Source organism: Blennius ocellaris, assembly GCF_963422515.1.
Source record: "Blennius ocellaris genome assembly, chromosome: 2".
Lineage (NCBI taxonomy): Eukaryota > Metazoa > Chordata > Actinopteri > Blenniiformes > Blenniidae > Blennius > Blennius ocellaris.
Genome location: NC_137651.1, coordinates 16,384,589 through 16,399,056, shown reverse-complemented (window position 1 = coordinate 16,399,056; position 14,468 = coordinate 16,384,589). Strand labels below are relative to the sequence as shown.

General features: G+C 39.7%; 1 protein-coding gene across 3 annotated transcripts; it reads right to left on the bottom strand.

The window, feature by feature from the left end:
• Positions 1-2,520: 2,520 nt before the first annotated feature.
• On the bottom strand, positions 2,521-14,468 carry scn2b (sodium channel, voltage-gated, type II, beta; the record flags this gene model as incomplete). Of its 3 annotated transcripts, XM_080509848.1 has the most annotated exons (7): positions 14,357-14,468; positions 6,589-6,749; positions 6,267-6,483; positions 4,852-5,044; positions 4,207-4,274; positions 4,029-4,071; positions 2,521-2,866 (listed from the first exon to the last, which is right to left on the bottom strand). In XM_080509848.1, the coding sequence occupies exons 1-5, from the start codon at positions 14,439-14,441 to the stop codon at positions 4,265-4,267; spliced, it is 666 nt and encodes a 221-aa protein (XP_080365974.1). In that variant the 5' UTR covers positions 14,442-14,468. The 3 variants fall into 3 exon arrangements, with proteins under 3 accessions (XP_080365974.1, XP_080365973.1, XP_080365975.1); XM_080509847.1 differs by lacking the exon at positions 4,029-4,071; XM_080509849.1 differs by lacking the exons at positions 2,521-2,866; positions 4,029-4,071; positions 4,207-4,274 and having other exon boundaries at positions 4,848-5,044.

Here is a 14,468-nt window from a genome sequence, read left to right as displayed (position 1 = left end):
ATCCACAGTCTTATGTGGACTGTTAATAGGTAGAAAGTCAGCTATTTTGTTTTCTAAATCTGTCTATACTATACTATACTATACTATACTATACTATACTATACTACACTTCTCACAGGGATTAAAGCTACTTCACCAGCAGACAGCACAAATCACATCAACAAAATGTAATTTAATATCCTAGTAAAGTACAGCTGGCAGCTCTCACACCAGTAAAAGTCGTGCTATTTACACTAATATCACACATTGTATGTATCTTTCATGGGAAGTATCCAATTTTGATTGGTGTCTGACCTCAATCAGTTTCACATCAAATGTCATTTTTAACTGCTGTTGAGAGCCAAAAGCAATAAAAACAAGGATTATAGGCATCCTATTCAAAAATGTCCACCTTGAATATGGAAGTAAAGTAGTTAGGTCAGTATATATGGGGCTGCCGCTGCTGTTGTACCCATCACAGCTATGTTTGTTCATTTTCTTTTGTTATCATCACATTACATTCAGTTTACATGTGTTAATTAACTGTTAATTTTACATTGCACTAATCTCTTATCTGATTGAGTTTTGGTCAAAACTGAATGGAAATACGGTTAAGAAAAGAAACATTTTAAAGTTAATGCACTTTTGGTTTTGTCCGAAGATCAACGTTGCCTTAAAATCTGAAAAACTAATTTAGCAATAATGTTTGAATAAATATTTGACCTTTTGTTTAACAGTATGATTCTTGTTCTTTTATCTTGAAATTATTATTATAAAACACATTGTTCCCTGTTTGGTGGTATTTTGATTCAGCTTGTTTTAAGAATTACAGAAAAGTTAAAGAGGTAAAAATGAAACACAAGTGGTTTATATTTTCTACCACTTTGTCACTTACATGTGCTTCATGTCATATGTCAGAAATGGCAAACTTTTCATTTCTTAAGTCGTCGTAATCTGTGATTAGATGATTCCTTGTCAAAATGTAAAAGTTACAAAAACTAATAAAACACTCTCAATCAGGTACATAGTAATCCATGTCCGTGTGTGGGATTGTAACATGCAAGATTCACAAAAAAAGTCGTTCATCTCTATATTGGTCCCCGGTAATGTTGGTGTGATGCCATTTGTGCCTCTTCTGTTTTGAGCCCTTGAGGTGTAATTAATCATATTCATTAAGGCTAAGTTTGATTTAGCTGCATTATTTCGAGGGTCCTGAAAAGGTATTTTCACTCTCACATCGATTTATCGATAATCAAACCCATATTCATTCATATTCTGTTTTCAACGGGACACAATGCACTGTGTGATAGTCAGTAAGCAGGAAGGACCAACGATCGCACTATTTGACAATCAAGCGCACATGCTAATATGTAAGAGTAATGAATAGAAAGTGATTTCTGACAGAGCTGTCATTGTGACTTTCAGAGTTGAATAAAGTGGAGCCTTTGTTAATGTCACTTGCAACCCATGTGCTTTTCCCACCGGGACAAATCAAAATGTCCCCTCTGATAATGTTCTGCACACATGTAAAGGAGCATATGAGAATGCTATGAGGTTGACATACGGGGAGACAACGTTGACACACATGCATGATTTGGCTAGCTCATCGAGTAGCTGCTGTTCTCAGAATAAGACACCGAATTTAAGCCAATTAAAATGTTTCTTTTTCTTTCTTTTTTTGGTCGCCATGATTCGTTTTTGTGCCTTCCCTTTGTCATCACTGTGCTTTGACTTGGTTTGGAACTGTCTCTGCTTTTCCTCTCTAATGATAGGTAGATGTACTGCCAGTTTAATCTCTTTCAACGGTTGACAGCTTCATCTACTGTGGCTTTTGGTTTTAATTCCTTCCAGAGCTCTCTGCAAATGTTTTCTTTTTTTTATATATTGTGTTGCTATTCTCTTTTTCTCTGATTGCTTTTTTGTGAAATGGTGTTGTGAGTCTAGTCAGGCTGTGACTGAGTAAGGGCTATTTGTCTCAGCACCTGCTGACATGAAGACTCTTTTCCGGGTTTGTCTCCTGGATTTGATTTGCTGTGGAATGGAAAAGGTGCATGCAGACGGGTTTGATGTAATTAAACGACTAGAGCGCGGTGTTCAATAGGCATCCGAAGACATCGGCAATGTTCTGTGCTACATGCTTTTCCTGTATTTCTTGTGTCCATGCAAAATGTATCAACTCAATTCTATGTCTATTCTTCTGTGTGATTTGTTTTAACTGGCACAGCTATGATGGCTGAATGGATGCCCGACTTTGGATATATGAAAATAAATAATATATTTAAGTTGACATACATAACTTTAAGGCAATGCTCCAAAACAATAGATTCATGTTATGTTAAACCAAAATTTTCAAATTAAAACAAAAGTCGAGATAATTTTATCTTTCCTTAGTGTCAAGGTGTTTCTACAGACCCACTTCATCAATAGAGTGAGTGCAAAAATCACATAGTGAAATAATGTCTTTTGTTTTTCAATATGTAATATATTCTTTATTCAAAATATACCCTGGTATAAATTTTTAGGTCATATCGCTTAGCCCTAACCTGTCTTGTAGTGTACTATGAAAATGGCATTCAGTATTATGAGTAAGACTCCTAATTCTGTTGAAACTGACTTCAAGATTGAAATAAAATCACATGTTTTCAGTGGTTAAATCCCTGACGTATTTCAAGAAAAGAAAAAAAATCTCACACTGGCACAGGTAGAAATACACACTCTCACATAGAAACATTCAGTGCACCTCGCTCACGCACACACACACATACACACACACACACACACACACACACACACACACACACACACACACACACACTCACACACACAGATGAGATGGAAGTGTCAGTGAACTATGATTCGAGCAATCTTCAAGATGATGTGTGTATGTCTGAAAGAAAAGAGAAAGAGAAACATGTTAAGCGCATATCGTAATCCAGTTGGTGGAATCCCCAGCAAATAGGGGATAAAACCTGAAAGTAGAGGGATTTACAACACAACAAACGCAATGTAACATTTACGTAAATACATGTAGAGAACACACTGTTCTATCCATGCCTATGCATATATACAGTACATATGTAGCTGGCAGAGTTAATACAGGAGCCTGTAACATTTATGACACGAAGCAAATAATAGTATTTTAAGGCCAAGAAACATAATTAACCTTCAAAATGAAGATCACAGCACTCATGCACTTTCATATAATACAAACGTGAAACAATTGTAGCATAAATGGAAAAAAAAAATGCAAATAAGAACCAATTACATTTTATTCCTATGCTTTACCAGTAACGGCACATTGCTTTCCTATGAAGTGAGAAATTAACAATAATATAAAAACACACTGGCATGTCTAGATGTATTCTGCTCTACTCATATGAAGAAAACACATAATAAGTAGTCTAATAATGAGTAAGTATTTAAATGAACATAATGTACAACTTTTAAGCTTAAAAAGGAACAAAAAAAACAAAACATCTATGACTGCTGATTAAAAGTCAGGTTGTTCATGCCACAAAATTAAAACTGAAATAGTTTAATAACTAAAAAAGAAAAAGAATTCTTGATGTCCTGACTAACATACTGTGGAGAGCTATCACTGCTGGGAAGCAGCATTTTATCAATTTGATTTGATTTGAGCTGGGAATAGTATTTTATATTGAGCCCCAGTTGTCCCTGAACTAAGTCAAAATCAAATTATTCCCTTTGAAATAAATCCCATTGCAGCATTACAGTTGATCAGACCAGTGCAAGTCGGAAAAGGAAAGCTTGTGTCCAGTAAAGCTTGTGTTAGGGTTAGATTATTGATTATTAATGTACATTTAGCCATTATGCCATATTGTGTTCACAAATATACCAATGGCGCTTTCCAGTTGTCTCACAGCTCAGGAATATGATTTTCTGTCAGTGTTGCCAGGTAAACCCGTAGCAGCTTTGAGATGACTGCACAGTGTGACATGCTTGAGTAAACAGTCTCACCAGTACAAACAAAGTCATGCCATTCTTGTGAATACAATGCCGCATTACGTTTTTTGTTTTGTTTTATTTACTTTGAATCTGAATAAGCTGGATGCTGCTGTACTAAAGTTTTACCTGCAATGTAAAAAAAAAAAACCAAACTGAAACAGTACAAGAGACAGCAAATCTGTATGTAACTGTCACTGAAATAGTGAGCAAAACATTTTTTCCTCAATACTCTGAAATTGTGGGAGATGTGTCGGTATTTACCAGATGCAGTGTTGAGGGTGGGAGCTCCAGAGACCACTGGTTCAATCACTTGACCCAGCTATGGTTGTCTGTAAACAAAGGAGGAGCAGGACCCATTAGACAACAACAATCTTTATCTAGGAGGTAGCCCAAACCCAATCTGTGAATTTCTGTGTGACGAACTGTTGAAAATAGACTTAATCCGTCTGTATTCAGCGCATAGAGAAAACCAGTGTGTTTTCATGAGGCTGTCAATGTAATGTATATTGTCTAACATTACTAGTAGTTACACTATATCACTGCAGTAACTACCTTATAGTTGTATACCTCTGCTGCATGATGTGATTTATATTTCAATCTGTAATCAAATTTATTCAGTGTACACTGTCTTGAGAGATTGGTGACATGTGAGGAAACAGTGACCTTCACTGTTGGTTACCAAAATCCCTTCATCATCACGTGAGAGTGAACATGTGTAGCAAATATGATGAATTTCCATCACAACGTGCCGAGATAATGCATCAATGAGAGCGGGAAAGCTACTGCTGCCAGGCGCAAACTTATTAATCTTTGTCTGCCACTGGCATTTCATTAACCACTGCTTTATCTCCACCCTGTTGGTGGTTTCGATTTCAGTTATCAGAAAATGATGTTTAATTTTCTTACTTTGTTCCCTCCTCTGCAACACCCTCTGTATCCAGTTTCCCTTCCTCCTCCATTTTTTCCTCTGAGATCAGCTCCTGCTTCCTGTGTCGACGCAGACACTTCACCACCACCATGGAAAGGATGAGCAGAGCTAATGCTCCGCCCACTGACGCTCCTATTGCAACTGCAATGGTTGAATCCCTAGGGGGCGGGACTGAAGAGAGCAGAGGGTTAACTATTTTGTAGACAAAGAATGGAGACAAGTGCAATGCTGGCTAAAAGCTCTACTGGGCTGATTAAACAGAGTGGAAAGAAAGTGCTGCTGAGTTAGCCTGTATCCGTGTGTGTGTGTGTGTGTGTGTGTGTGTGTGTGTGTGTGTGTGTGTGTGTGTGTGTGTGTGTGTGTGTGTGTGTGTGTGTGTGTGTGTGTGTGTGTGTGTGTGTGTGTGTGTGTGTGTGTGTGTGTGTGTGTGTGTGTGTGTGGGAAAGATGCTGAGGGACTAAGTCCAACCTCTTGTTACTCATTAATAAGTAAGAAAGTAAGAAGCTGACTCATCACCAGCACATCCTTATACTCTGGAAAAGCAGTTAGTCAGTCAAACCCAAAGTTTGTTATTTAAAATTAGTGTACAGACTGTGGTGTAAACATTTTTCTTTAATATATTTGTGTTGCCTGTGTGCAACGAAAGTCGGGCAAGAATCAATCAATCAATCAATCAACTTTATTTATAAAGCGCTTTTAAGCAGCCGCAGCTGAAACAAAGTGCTGTACATTGTAAATAAAAATATAAGTCGCAAAATAAAAACATTAAAACAATAAAAACAATAAGATGTTAAAACAATAAGCAAAACATAAAAGGTTAAAACAATAAAAAACAAAAAAACGAAGGCACTAAAAGAAGGTTATGTTTTCATCTGCGTGTATTTATTTACTTATCTTTTGGTTTGTATGCATGTATGTATGTATTTTACCAACTTTTTGCAAAAGCTATTCAGTCGAATTACATGACATTTTCAGGGTTGATTTGTCATCATCTCAGGACTAATCATTGAGATACATTCATGTTTCTGAATGTATCACAAAAAAACTGCGACAAAATTTCCCATACAAAATAGATGAGAGCGACCCCTCATGGAGGAGATCAAAGGGGATCGGCGTCTGTTTCCATGCAGATGCTCCCTGCTCAGTGTTCCATACAGTGATGTCGCCACCTGACAGACCGGTTGGCATCGAGATGAGCTAACAGCTATAATGCTAGCTGGTGCCGCAAAGAAATGCGCTCTACCGAGTGCCCGTTCTAGTTTACAACAGTTTTCTCTCAAAATTGTAGTCACATTATGAGTTAAGTGCACCTTAAAGCAAAAGGTGTGACTGGTGTTTTGTGTCATATGCATCGGTATTTATAGTATATTCTGTATTGGAGTTAGTTGCTTACGTTCAGTGACCACATTGAGCTGTATGATGCCGTGTCCCTGGATGCGGTCTGGGGGATTTTTCACATAGCAGTTATAAACCCCTTCGTCTTCCAGCTGAACATCTGATAGTGTGATTGACAGGTCATTTTTCACTAGGTTTCCAGCGAACATAACCCTCTCTCCGAACCGTTCTGAGCGGAGAGGTACCATTCCTTTTTTTCGATTGTATGTCATAAACTATAAAAAAGGAAGAAAACAAGAGATCGTAACTTGCTTTGAAAATGGGACATAGGGAGGTAGATGAATCAAGGTTGTTAAGCATGTAATGGTGAACAGATTTACCATTTCCTCTGTATCGTTGAGTGTTTCTTGGTAGGTCCAGTTCATTGCGAAGTTGAACTCATCGATCTTATAACAGGAAGTGAATGTGCAGGGGATTTTGACTGTTGTTCCATTGAGGGCATTAATATAACTGGGAACAAGCACATCCATGCTCGCACAACCTGCAAATAAAAACTTTAATGTCAGAATCATTTATGAGGTCAGAGCAAACACAGACAGACACATACACTCAACTTTCACAACTATGGGCAATGTAGAGTTATTAATAATCATTAAAAAAGCATGATGGAGGAGAAACCTGGAGCACAGAGAAGGGGAAAAAAATTAAAGGAGACCATGGAAACTCTACATCGAAAGAAGGAGCAACGAGGTACAACCTTGACAAAGTCCACATCCATCTTAATGGCAACTCGAGTATACACACTAAAATGACCTGATGGCCAACCGCAGCAGGCCTTGTTCCCTACACCCCCTCAATAAGACACAGTCGTAGTCCCGCTCCAAGTCCACAAAATGCAACATATGTAGACTGGACTGTCGAACTCCCACACCTCCTTAATAATTTGTGACACAGTAAAGACCTGGTTTGTTATTCCATGGCTAGGACTTGAACCGGTTGTTTTCTCTCTTGTTGTGATTATCCAAAACAAATTTGAAAGTCAATTAAGGGGGTGAATGAGAGTAATGTTCTTTAACTGTAGATAAACTAGTTTCTATCGTTACCAAGTTAACTAAATTCTACCACTGGACACATTTTTACACTGTGGCCTGCCTTTTCAAACTTAAGCTGAGATTTTGGTTCAGCATCGTAGGCTATGGCCAAGAAGTCAGCGTAAACGTGTAGTCGACACTAGAACCCGAGTTGCACAATCCCATTAATACGTATAACTTCATGCTGCAACACCACAGACAGCAAAAACTCTCAAATGCAAGTAGAAATGCATTTTGTCAAAAAAACAAAACACTGTTGTTCCATAATATCACCAAACTGGTCTGCTGTATCAGAGCCACATTTATTTCAGAGGAAATCCAGAGCAAAGGTAAAAATGCTACTATATGGAAAAATCATTTGCATAAGCCAACATGAGGAGAGTGCAGCATCAAAAGTTTTCACGAATCTTGCTGTCGTCTAACAGAAATATAGGAATGACAGACGTGAATTATTCAGTGGCGCATCTCTATTATTTGTATTAGTTTTCCAAATGCATATTTTGCTTGATTAGAGGAGTATGCTTGATTTGTCATCCAAAGCGTGTGAAGACTGCAGTCGATTGTGATTGAATAGAATTACGTAGCTATATATATTTGTTTAGTAAAGCTTTAACACATCAGTGACTGTTTTGATTTTAAAATCCTCAAATTAAAGGTAAATGAGCATAAAAGAGCATAAAGTAAAATTGAAATTAAACTAACGTTTAGTCTTCTACCTAACATCATGCTTGAGCATGGGCTTGCACTCCCCAGGCAGAATCTCTGCCTCCCTTTCAATGTGTGTGTATGTGTGTGTGTGTGTGTGTGTGTGTGTGTGTGTGTGTGTGTGTGTGTGTGTGTGTGTGTGTGTGTGTGTGTGTGTGTGTGTGTGCACGCGCTACATGGGTGCATGTTTGATGGGACTCTGCACCATTCTCTCCTCTGCAGTCGAGTGTTTCTGGCTCCCTTCCCACTACTGCTGCACTACTCTACAGGCCTGCCTCTCTGCACCACACACACACACACACACACACACACACACACACACACACACACACACACACACACACACACACACACACACACACACACACACACACACACACACACACACACACACACACACACACACACACACACACACACACACACACACACACAATTTCCATGTGCAGTCTGTCACAGTCAGGTGTCTAGTAATGCAGTGCAGTACCTGCCTCGTGCTTTCTCTGTCTCTCTCTCTGTCTCTCTCTCTCTCTGTCTCTCTCTCTCTCTCCTCCCCTCATAAACGTGCACAAACACACATGCATTCACACCCTCTTACAAGGTGTGCATTGTCAGCAGTGAGCTGAGCGTGCTAGCTGTGCTTTGTCAATGTCATTCCAGCATCCTGACCCATCTGAACACACAGCAGCACAACAGGCACCGCTGCCACGACCACGCACGCATGTAAACAGTGCACGCATGTAAACAGTGCTTGCATGTAAACAGTGCACGCATGTAAACAGTGCTTGCATGTATGTGCCATTTGCCAATATAAGTCATATGCAGATATATACAGCACAAACGGTTTGATGCAGGCTTTGGCTTCTGCTGACTCAGCAGTCCTGTGGCGAGTGAGAAAGAGAGGCAGATGCAGAGACTTGCTAACAGATGAAATACTGCAGTGTGGCACCCTCATGTGACTCCTCCCTCTCTCTGCCCCTCCCTCTTTCCTCTCTCATCTTTGTCCACCTCTCTTGCCTCCTCTCAAGCCCCGTTCCAGCTACCTCAGCTTCCAAACCTCTACACAATCCTTGAAATAACACATTTCTGCTCCTCTCCCGCTTAGCTTTCTTGTAGTCTGAGCATTTCTTTGTCTTAATCCCCTCAGTTGTCCTTTTGCATCACAAGGTCAGAGCAGAGAAAAAGGTAAGGTGAGTTACGTCATCCTTCCTGTGCCCTCTTCTTGTACACATTTTCATTGTTGATTACACTGAAATCATGTATGATTTAAAGAAAAGCTTCAATTAAATAAAAAATTATGTATTTAACAAACTAAAGTTGCATCTCTGCTTGCATGGAAGGAAAATCAGCAGGACACTGGTTTATGTTACAATGACTTGAAAAACTTTACAGCTTGGCACCAGAACATCCCACCAACACTTTCACAAAGTGGCTTTACTCGAAGGATTTAGCAGGAAAGTTTTCTTGTTTTAAATCAAGTTAAACAGCAGCTCAGCACTGGTATAATCCAGGACAGTTTCTGTAGTTATCATCGAGTATTTTTTTCATAGTGGTACTAAACTCTCCCAGATCTTAATTCAATTAAGCATCTGTGGGATGACTTGAACAAAGCATTTCACAGCAAAAATTTACTGACGAATAAATTGTGAAAATCCCAGACAGCATTCTCTGAAGGTTTCTTCTACAAGTGATTTAAAGCTGCTTTAAGGGCTCAAAGGGCTGATGCTCAGTATTAAGATTATGTTTAAAAAAAAAAAAAAGTTCCTGTGAGCTTTTTTGGTAACTACTTATGAGGACTGAGCATTACAGTGTCACTTAGATAAGAAGTCGCCCCCCACCCCATGGTGGCCTCTGATCCTAATATCAAAATAAAGCACCCACAAACAACTTTAGGAACATTCAAAGATGCATTTTTTATATCTGTTTGTGCATTAATGGCTATCGCATGATGCGAGGTGCCAACCACAGATGTGATCGGAGGATGGTTTCTGAAGGAATTCAGTGACGTGTGGTGTTCAGTCAGGCAGGGCGTGCTGGTGCTGAGATGACTATTAGTTTTCTCGCTGCCACTTGGCACCTAAAAGCTTGATTGAGTCACAATGTGCAGGATTTTTGTGTGAGACTAACGTTTCACTGTAAATCTGACCAGAATAAAGAAGCAGTAGATTACATTTAGTGTGAAGTGATTCAATGGACAGCACATCTCTGTGTATAATGTGCAAGTCTCAGCATGCTGTCTTCAAATCCTCCACTCTTGGTTCAGTTGGGATTGTCTGTAGCGCCCCCTGCTCTGGAGAAAGTCACATTGCAGCCTGCAGACTGCAGCATCCTCGGGCCAACGCTACAAATGGGATGACTGCCGGTCGGAATTCCTTGGGGAGTTGCAGGGATCCCGTGGGATAGAGAGGCTTTTTCTCAGATTATGTCATGGTGGGACTGAGATTAGAGACACTCTCAGAATTGCTCAAGACACACATGCCCACACACACGCACGCATGCACGCACGCACGCACGCACGCACACACGCACACACGCACACACACACACACACACACACCTGCTCCTGCTTTCCTTGTATGTATGTCACTGCAGTGTGAGTGTTATGTGAACACCACTACAGAGGAGAGACCAGAAAATAAAAATAGTTCACAGGCAGGTAGCTCATTGTCCACGACAGTGGCCTTATTTCTCAGCAGCGCTGTGAGACGACACGAGCCTTCTACTCTCCTTCCATTAAATATAATTGAACGTATTGACTCGCAGTTTCAGTAAGATGCCTTAAAAGGTACTCCCTACTTAATATCCTCTGCTCTCCTCCACTCTTTCACTATTATGCATTATTGACAACTGAGCCTTGAATCGGAAAATCTGATTTTGAAGTACGCTTTGCAGACAGATTTGGATCCTTCAAACAGCACTGACAAAGACTCGACAGATTTGTAGCAGACACGCAAAAGCACACAAGCTTGTTATGTGTTCACTGTCATTTGGGTAGTTTTAATAACAAACATCAGCAGAGTAAGCACAGCGACACACAGTCATGATTTAAAAACTCACTAATCTTTTAATAATCCTTTTAATAGCCTCTCTGCGTACTTTTAAAAGCAGTCAAATTTAATAGGTACGGTAAACACTGTAGCCTTTAACATTTGTAATATGAAAAACACATATCCCTTATTCTTCTACCCTGGAGATAAGAAGTCGCTTTTTATTTTCCCTCTAATATACCAAAATTTGTTACCAATTGTTTTCTTAAACAAACAAATATTATGCAACACTTTGTATGAAGAACAGGTTGGAGAAACACTGAAAACTCCAGATTTAAGTTTAATTCAGTTCAATTCCTGCTTCTTTATCCCATTTTTCTTTAACAGTTTTTTTTTTTTTTTTGGTTTGTAGGTTTTAAATTCTTTGATGACATAAAGTTAGTATTTTTTTCTTTTAATTGTTGAGTGTGACATGAGAATTCAAGATGTAACAAGTTCAGTGTTGATTTGTTAAGATTGAAAGCTGTAGTACCTTGGTTAGTAAAGATGTATGGTGGAATTGAACAAATCATTGAGATGTCTCAAACTTTAGTTATTGGGAAAAGGCACTGCTGGGATTCGAACCCAGGATCTCCTGTTTACTAGACAGGCGCTTTAACCAACTAAGCCACAGCGCCTGTGGTTGGCTGCCTAACATATGGTAATTCCTGATTGCCAAAGAGTCAGGTTTACTGTTTAAATTGGTTATAATTTCAAAGATGAACAGTTTGGACGTAGCTGTGGTTATTTGATCTCTGACTTTTTTACTCCTGCAAAGTGTAGTCGCACCACTGAGTTTACTGTGGGCCTCCTTGTGTTATTGTTCTGCTGCCCTCTAGTGCTTGACTTTGCAAATACTAATTCTGCTGTTGCTGAGATTGCTCACAGAAAGAGGTGATATTGTTGGGAAAACACAGTAGAGAGAAACATCCACAGGGATTTTCTGTTTTTAGAGACTTCAGTTGTTTTGGGGGTTTTTTCTGAAGGGCAGCACTGTAACAGTATTCATTTAAAACTGAATGCGTTCACATTTGAATTATACAGTGACAGTGCTTTGCAATATTGTTGTATATTTCATCTTGTGTTATTTCAATATGAATCACCCTGAATCACCATGACTGAGAACACGGAAAGAAGCATACACTAAAAACTATTATAAGAAAAGACACTTGTATAAAATCACAATAGAGAATTTAGGATTAAGAAGCTTACAAGCCTTAGGTATCCTCAGTACAGAAGAATACCATTTAATAATGTTTGAATCAAAGTAAATGTCACTGAATAAAGTTTTATTTGGTCTTTTATTACAAGTATATCATAATGATATCTACATGTAAGACACACAATACACATACAAGGAAATGTGAGAACACGTTATTTTTCGTGGCCTGATGCTTTTGTGTTAGGAACAAAGTAGCTGCTGCTTTATTATGGGCATCGATGCCCTCTGCTGGTCAGATTTCCATCATCGTGTTCTCTTATGCCTCAGCTCTTACAATTACCTTTACAGTTTGAACGATCCTCATGAAGACTGGAGTAGAACCTCTGTCTGTCTTTTTATTTTGCTGTTTCCGTTTACAGGGGTCACCACAGCAAGTGACTGCAATTTGCACCATGGCTGGTTTTTGCCTGATGTACCTCCAAAACCTGCATTACTGTCACAAAACAATGATCTCTTTTCTTCACGTCACACAATTCAAACTGGACTGCACATTTCCTCACAGTGAGTGGATTAGCATGTGCAAGAAAAATGATCACAACAGGATTTTTGGCGTGTTCTGATTTACAGACTGAACTATTTCAACAGTAACAGAACAAACCCCGGATACTGAAGCTATCGCGGTTCGAAAGATGTTAATAAGTCTATTCTCCTCTGTCCCTGAATTATAATAAATATGCATAATGTATCGGGGAAAAAATTATTAAAAAGAAAATGTCATCTTCAAATGTTTAGGAAGTGACTGAAATTATGAGTGAACATTTCCGAACAATGCATGTTGCTTGTTTCAATTTCAGTGCCATCCTCTCTCGTGTCCTACGGGCTCATCTACTGGACATTCTCTCATTACATGACAACTAAAGAGGTCAATTTCGTGTTTGCAGAATCATTAACTCACCTCACCAACATCAACAAAAATAAAACTTATGAAGGCGTTAAACTGATTACTATCACAGGGGTGTGGCATGATTTCTGAGGCCGACTGTTCTGCGTTTAATCTGAAGGTGGCAAATAAATATTACACTTTCAATACAGTGTGAATATGGGTAAAGATACACCCAGAAGAATGGACTGAGAACAATAAAGCATTTCCCACTGACCCCCACCTGAGCAATAAGGGACTTCCAAAAGACCACGTGCCCCAGAGGGCCATAGACCTAAGACAAGATAACTAATGTAGTAATTCATCTGAAATCAAACAGCCCAGAGAATGCCGTTCCTTTTCAGTAGTAGTGAAAAAAGGAACGGCAGACATAATGCCACTGGCCAGGCCTGAGTGCATTCCAGTGCACTGTAAGTGCAATAGTAAACAGGAAGGAAGAGTGATGGCAGCTCAACATGCTACCGTTGGCTTGTATAATCCAAAGGCTCGCTTTTATTCCTAAATCTGCAGGGGAGAACAGGCTTCAGGCCTGTGGGATGAGTCTCAGTTTGTATGAGGATGTTGAGGATTTGAAAAGATGTGGGTCACATTGTGTGAAAGATTATTTAATCTGAACACACTTCTCTGTTTAACATGATTAAGTTCATGTTTTGCAGCTTTTCCGCCTGCTTTTATGGCCATATTCTCTTCAACTCATCATGTTGGAAGACACTCATATGGAGGTGCGCCTGCTACTGGGTACAGGTGCTATAAATATCAATGGCACATTGTTAGCTCAATATTAAGGCCTATTTCTATCTACCCATGTCTTGCAGGACACAAACATTGAGTCATGAAATAGTGATTGCCATCATTATATGCGCGGGCGAAGACCGCAGTTATTTATATACTGTGCACCACAGCAGAGCATTAATTTAGCAGCCAGCAGAGGAGAAATTTGTGGAATTAATATTAACAACTCCTCACGGTTGGTAACAAGCAATAGGGGGGGTGGGGGGGGGGGGGGGGGGGGGCACGCACGACAATGTTGTTTTCTTGTTTTTAAATAAATGGGCGGCCTGATTAAAAAAAAAAGGGGGGGGGGGGGGGGGGGACGCTGGTTTCCTCGGTTAACCGATATTTGATCTCACATTACATCCTATTATTCCCACCACCACCCATCATCGCAGAAACCGGATCCCAGATCCCAGTAGCGATGGTGTTTTGACGGTGCGCTTTTCTTACCGGAGAGCGACAGCAGCAGCAGCAGCAGCAGCGCGCTGCCCAGCTGGACGCCACCGCTCCGCTCCTGCAAGGGGGAAGAAGACATGTTCTCTCCTTCTGCTTTACAAAAAAA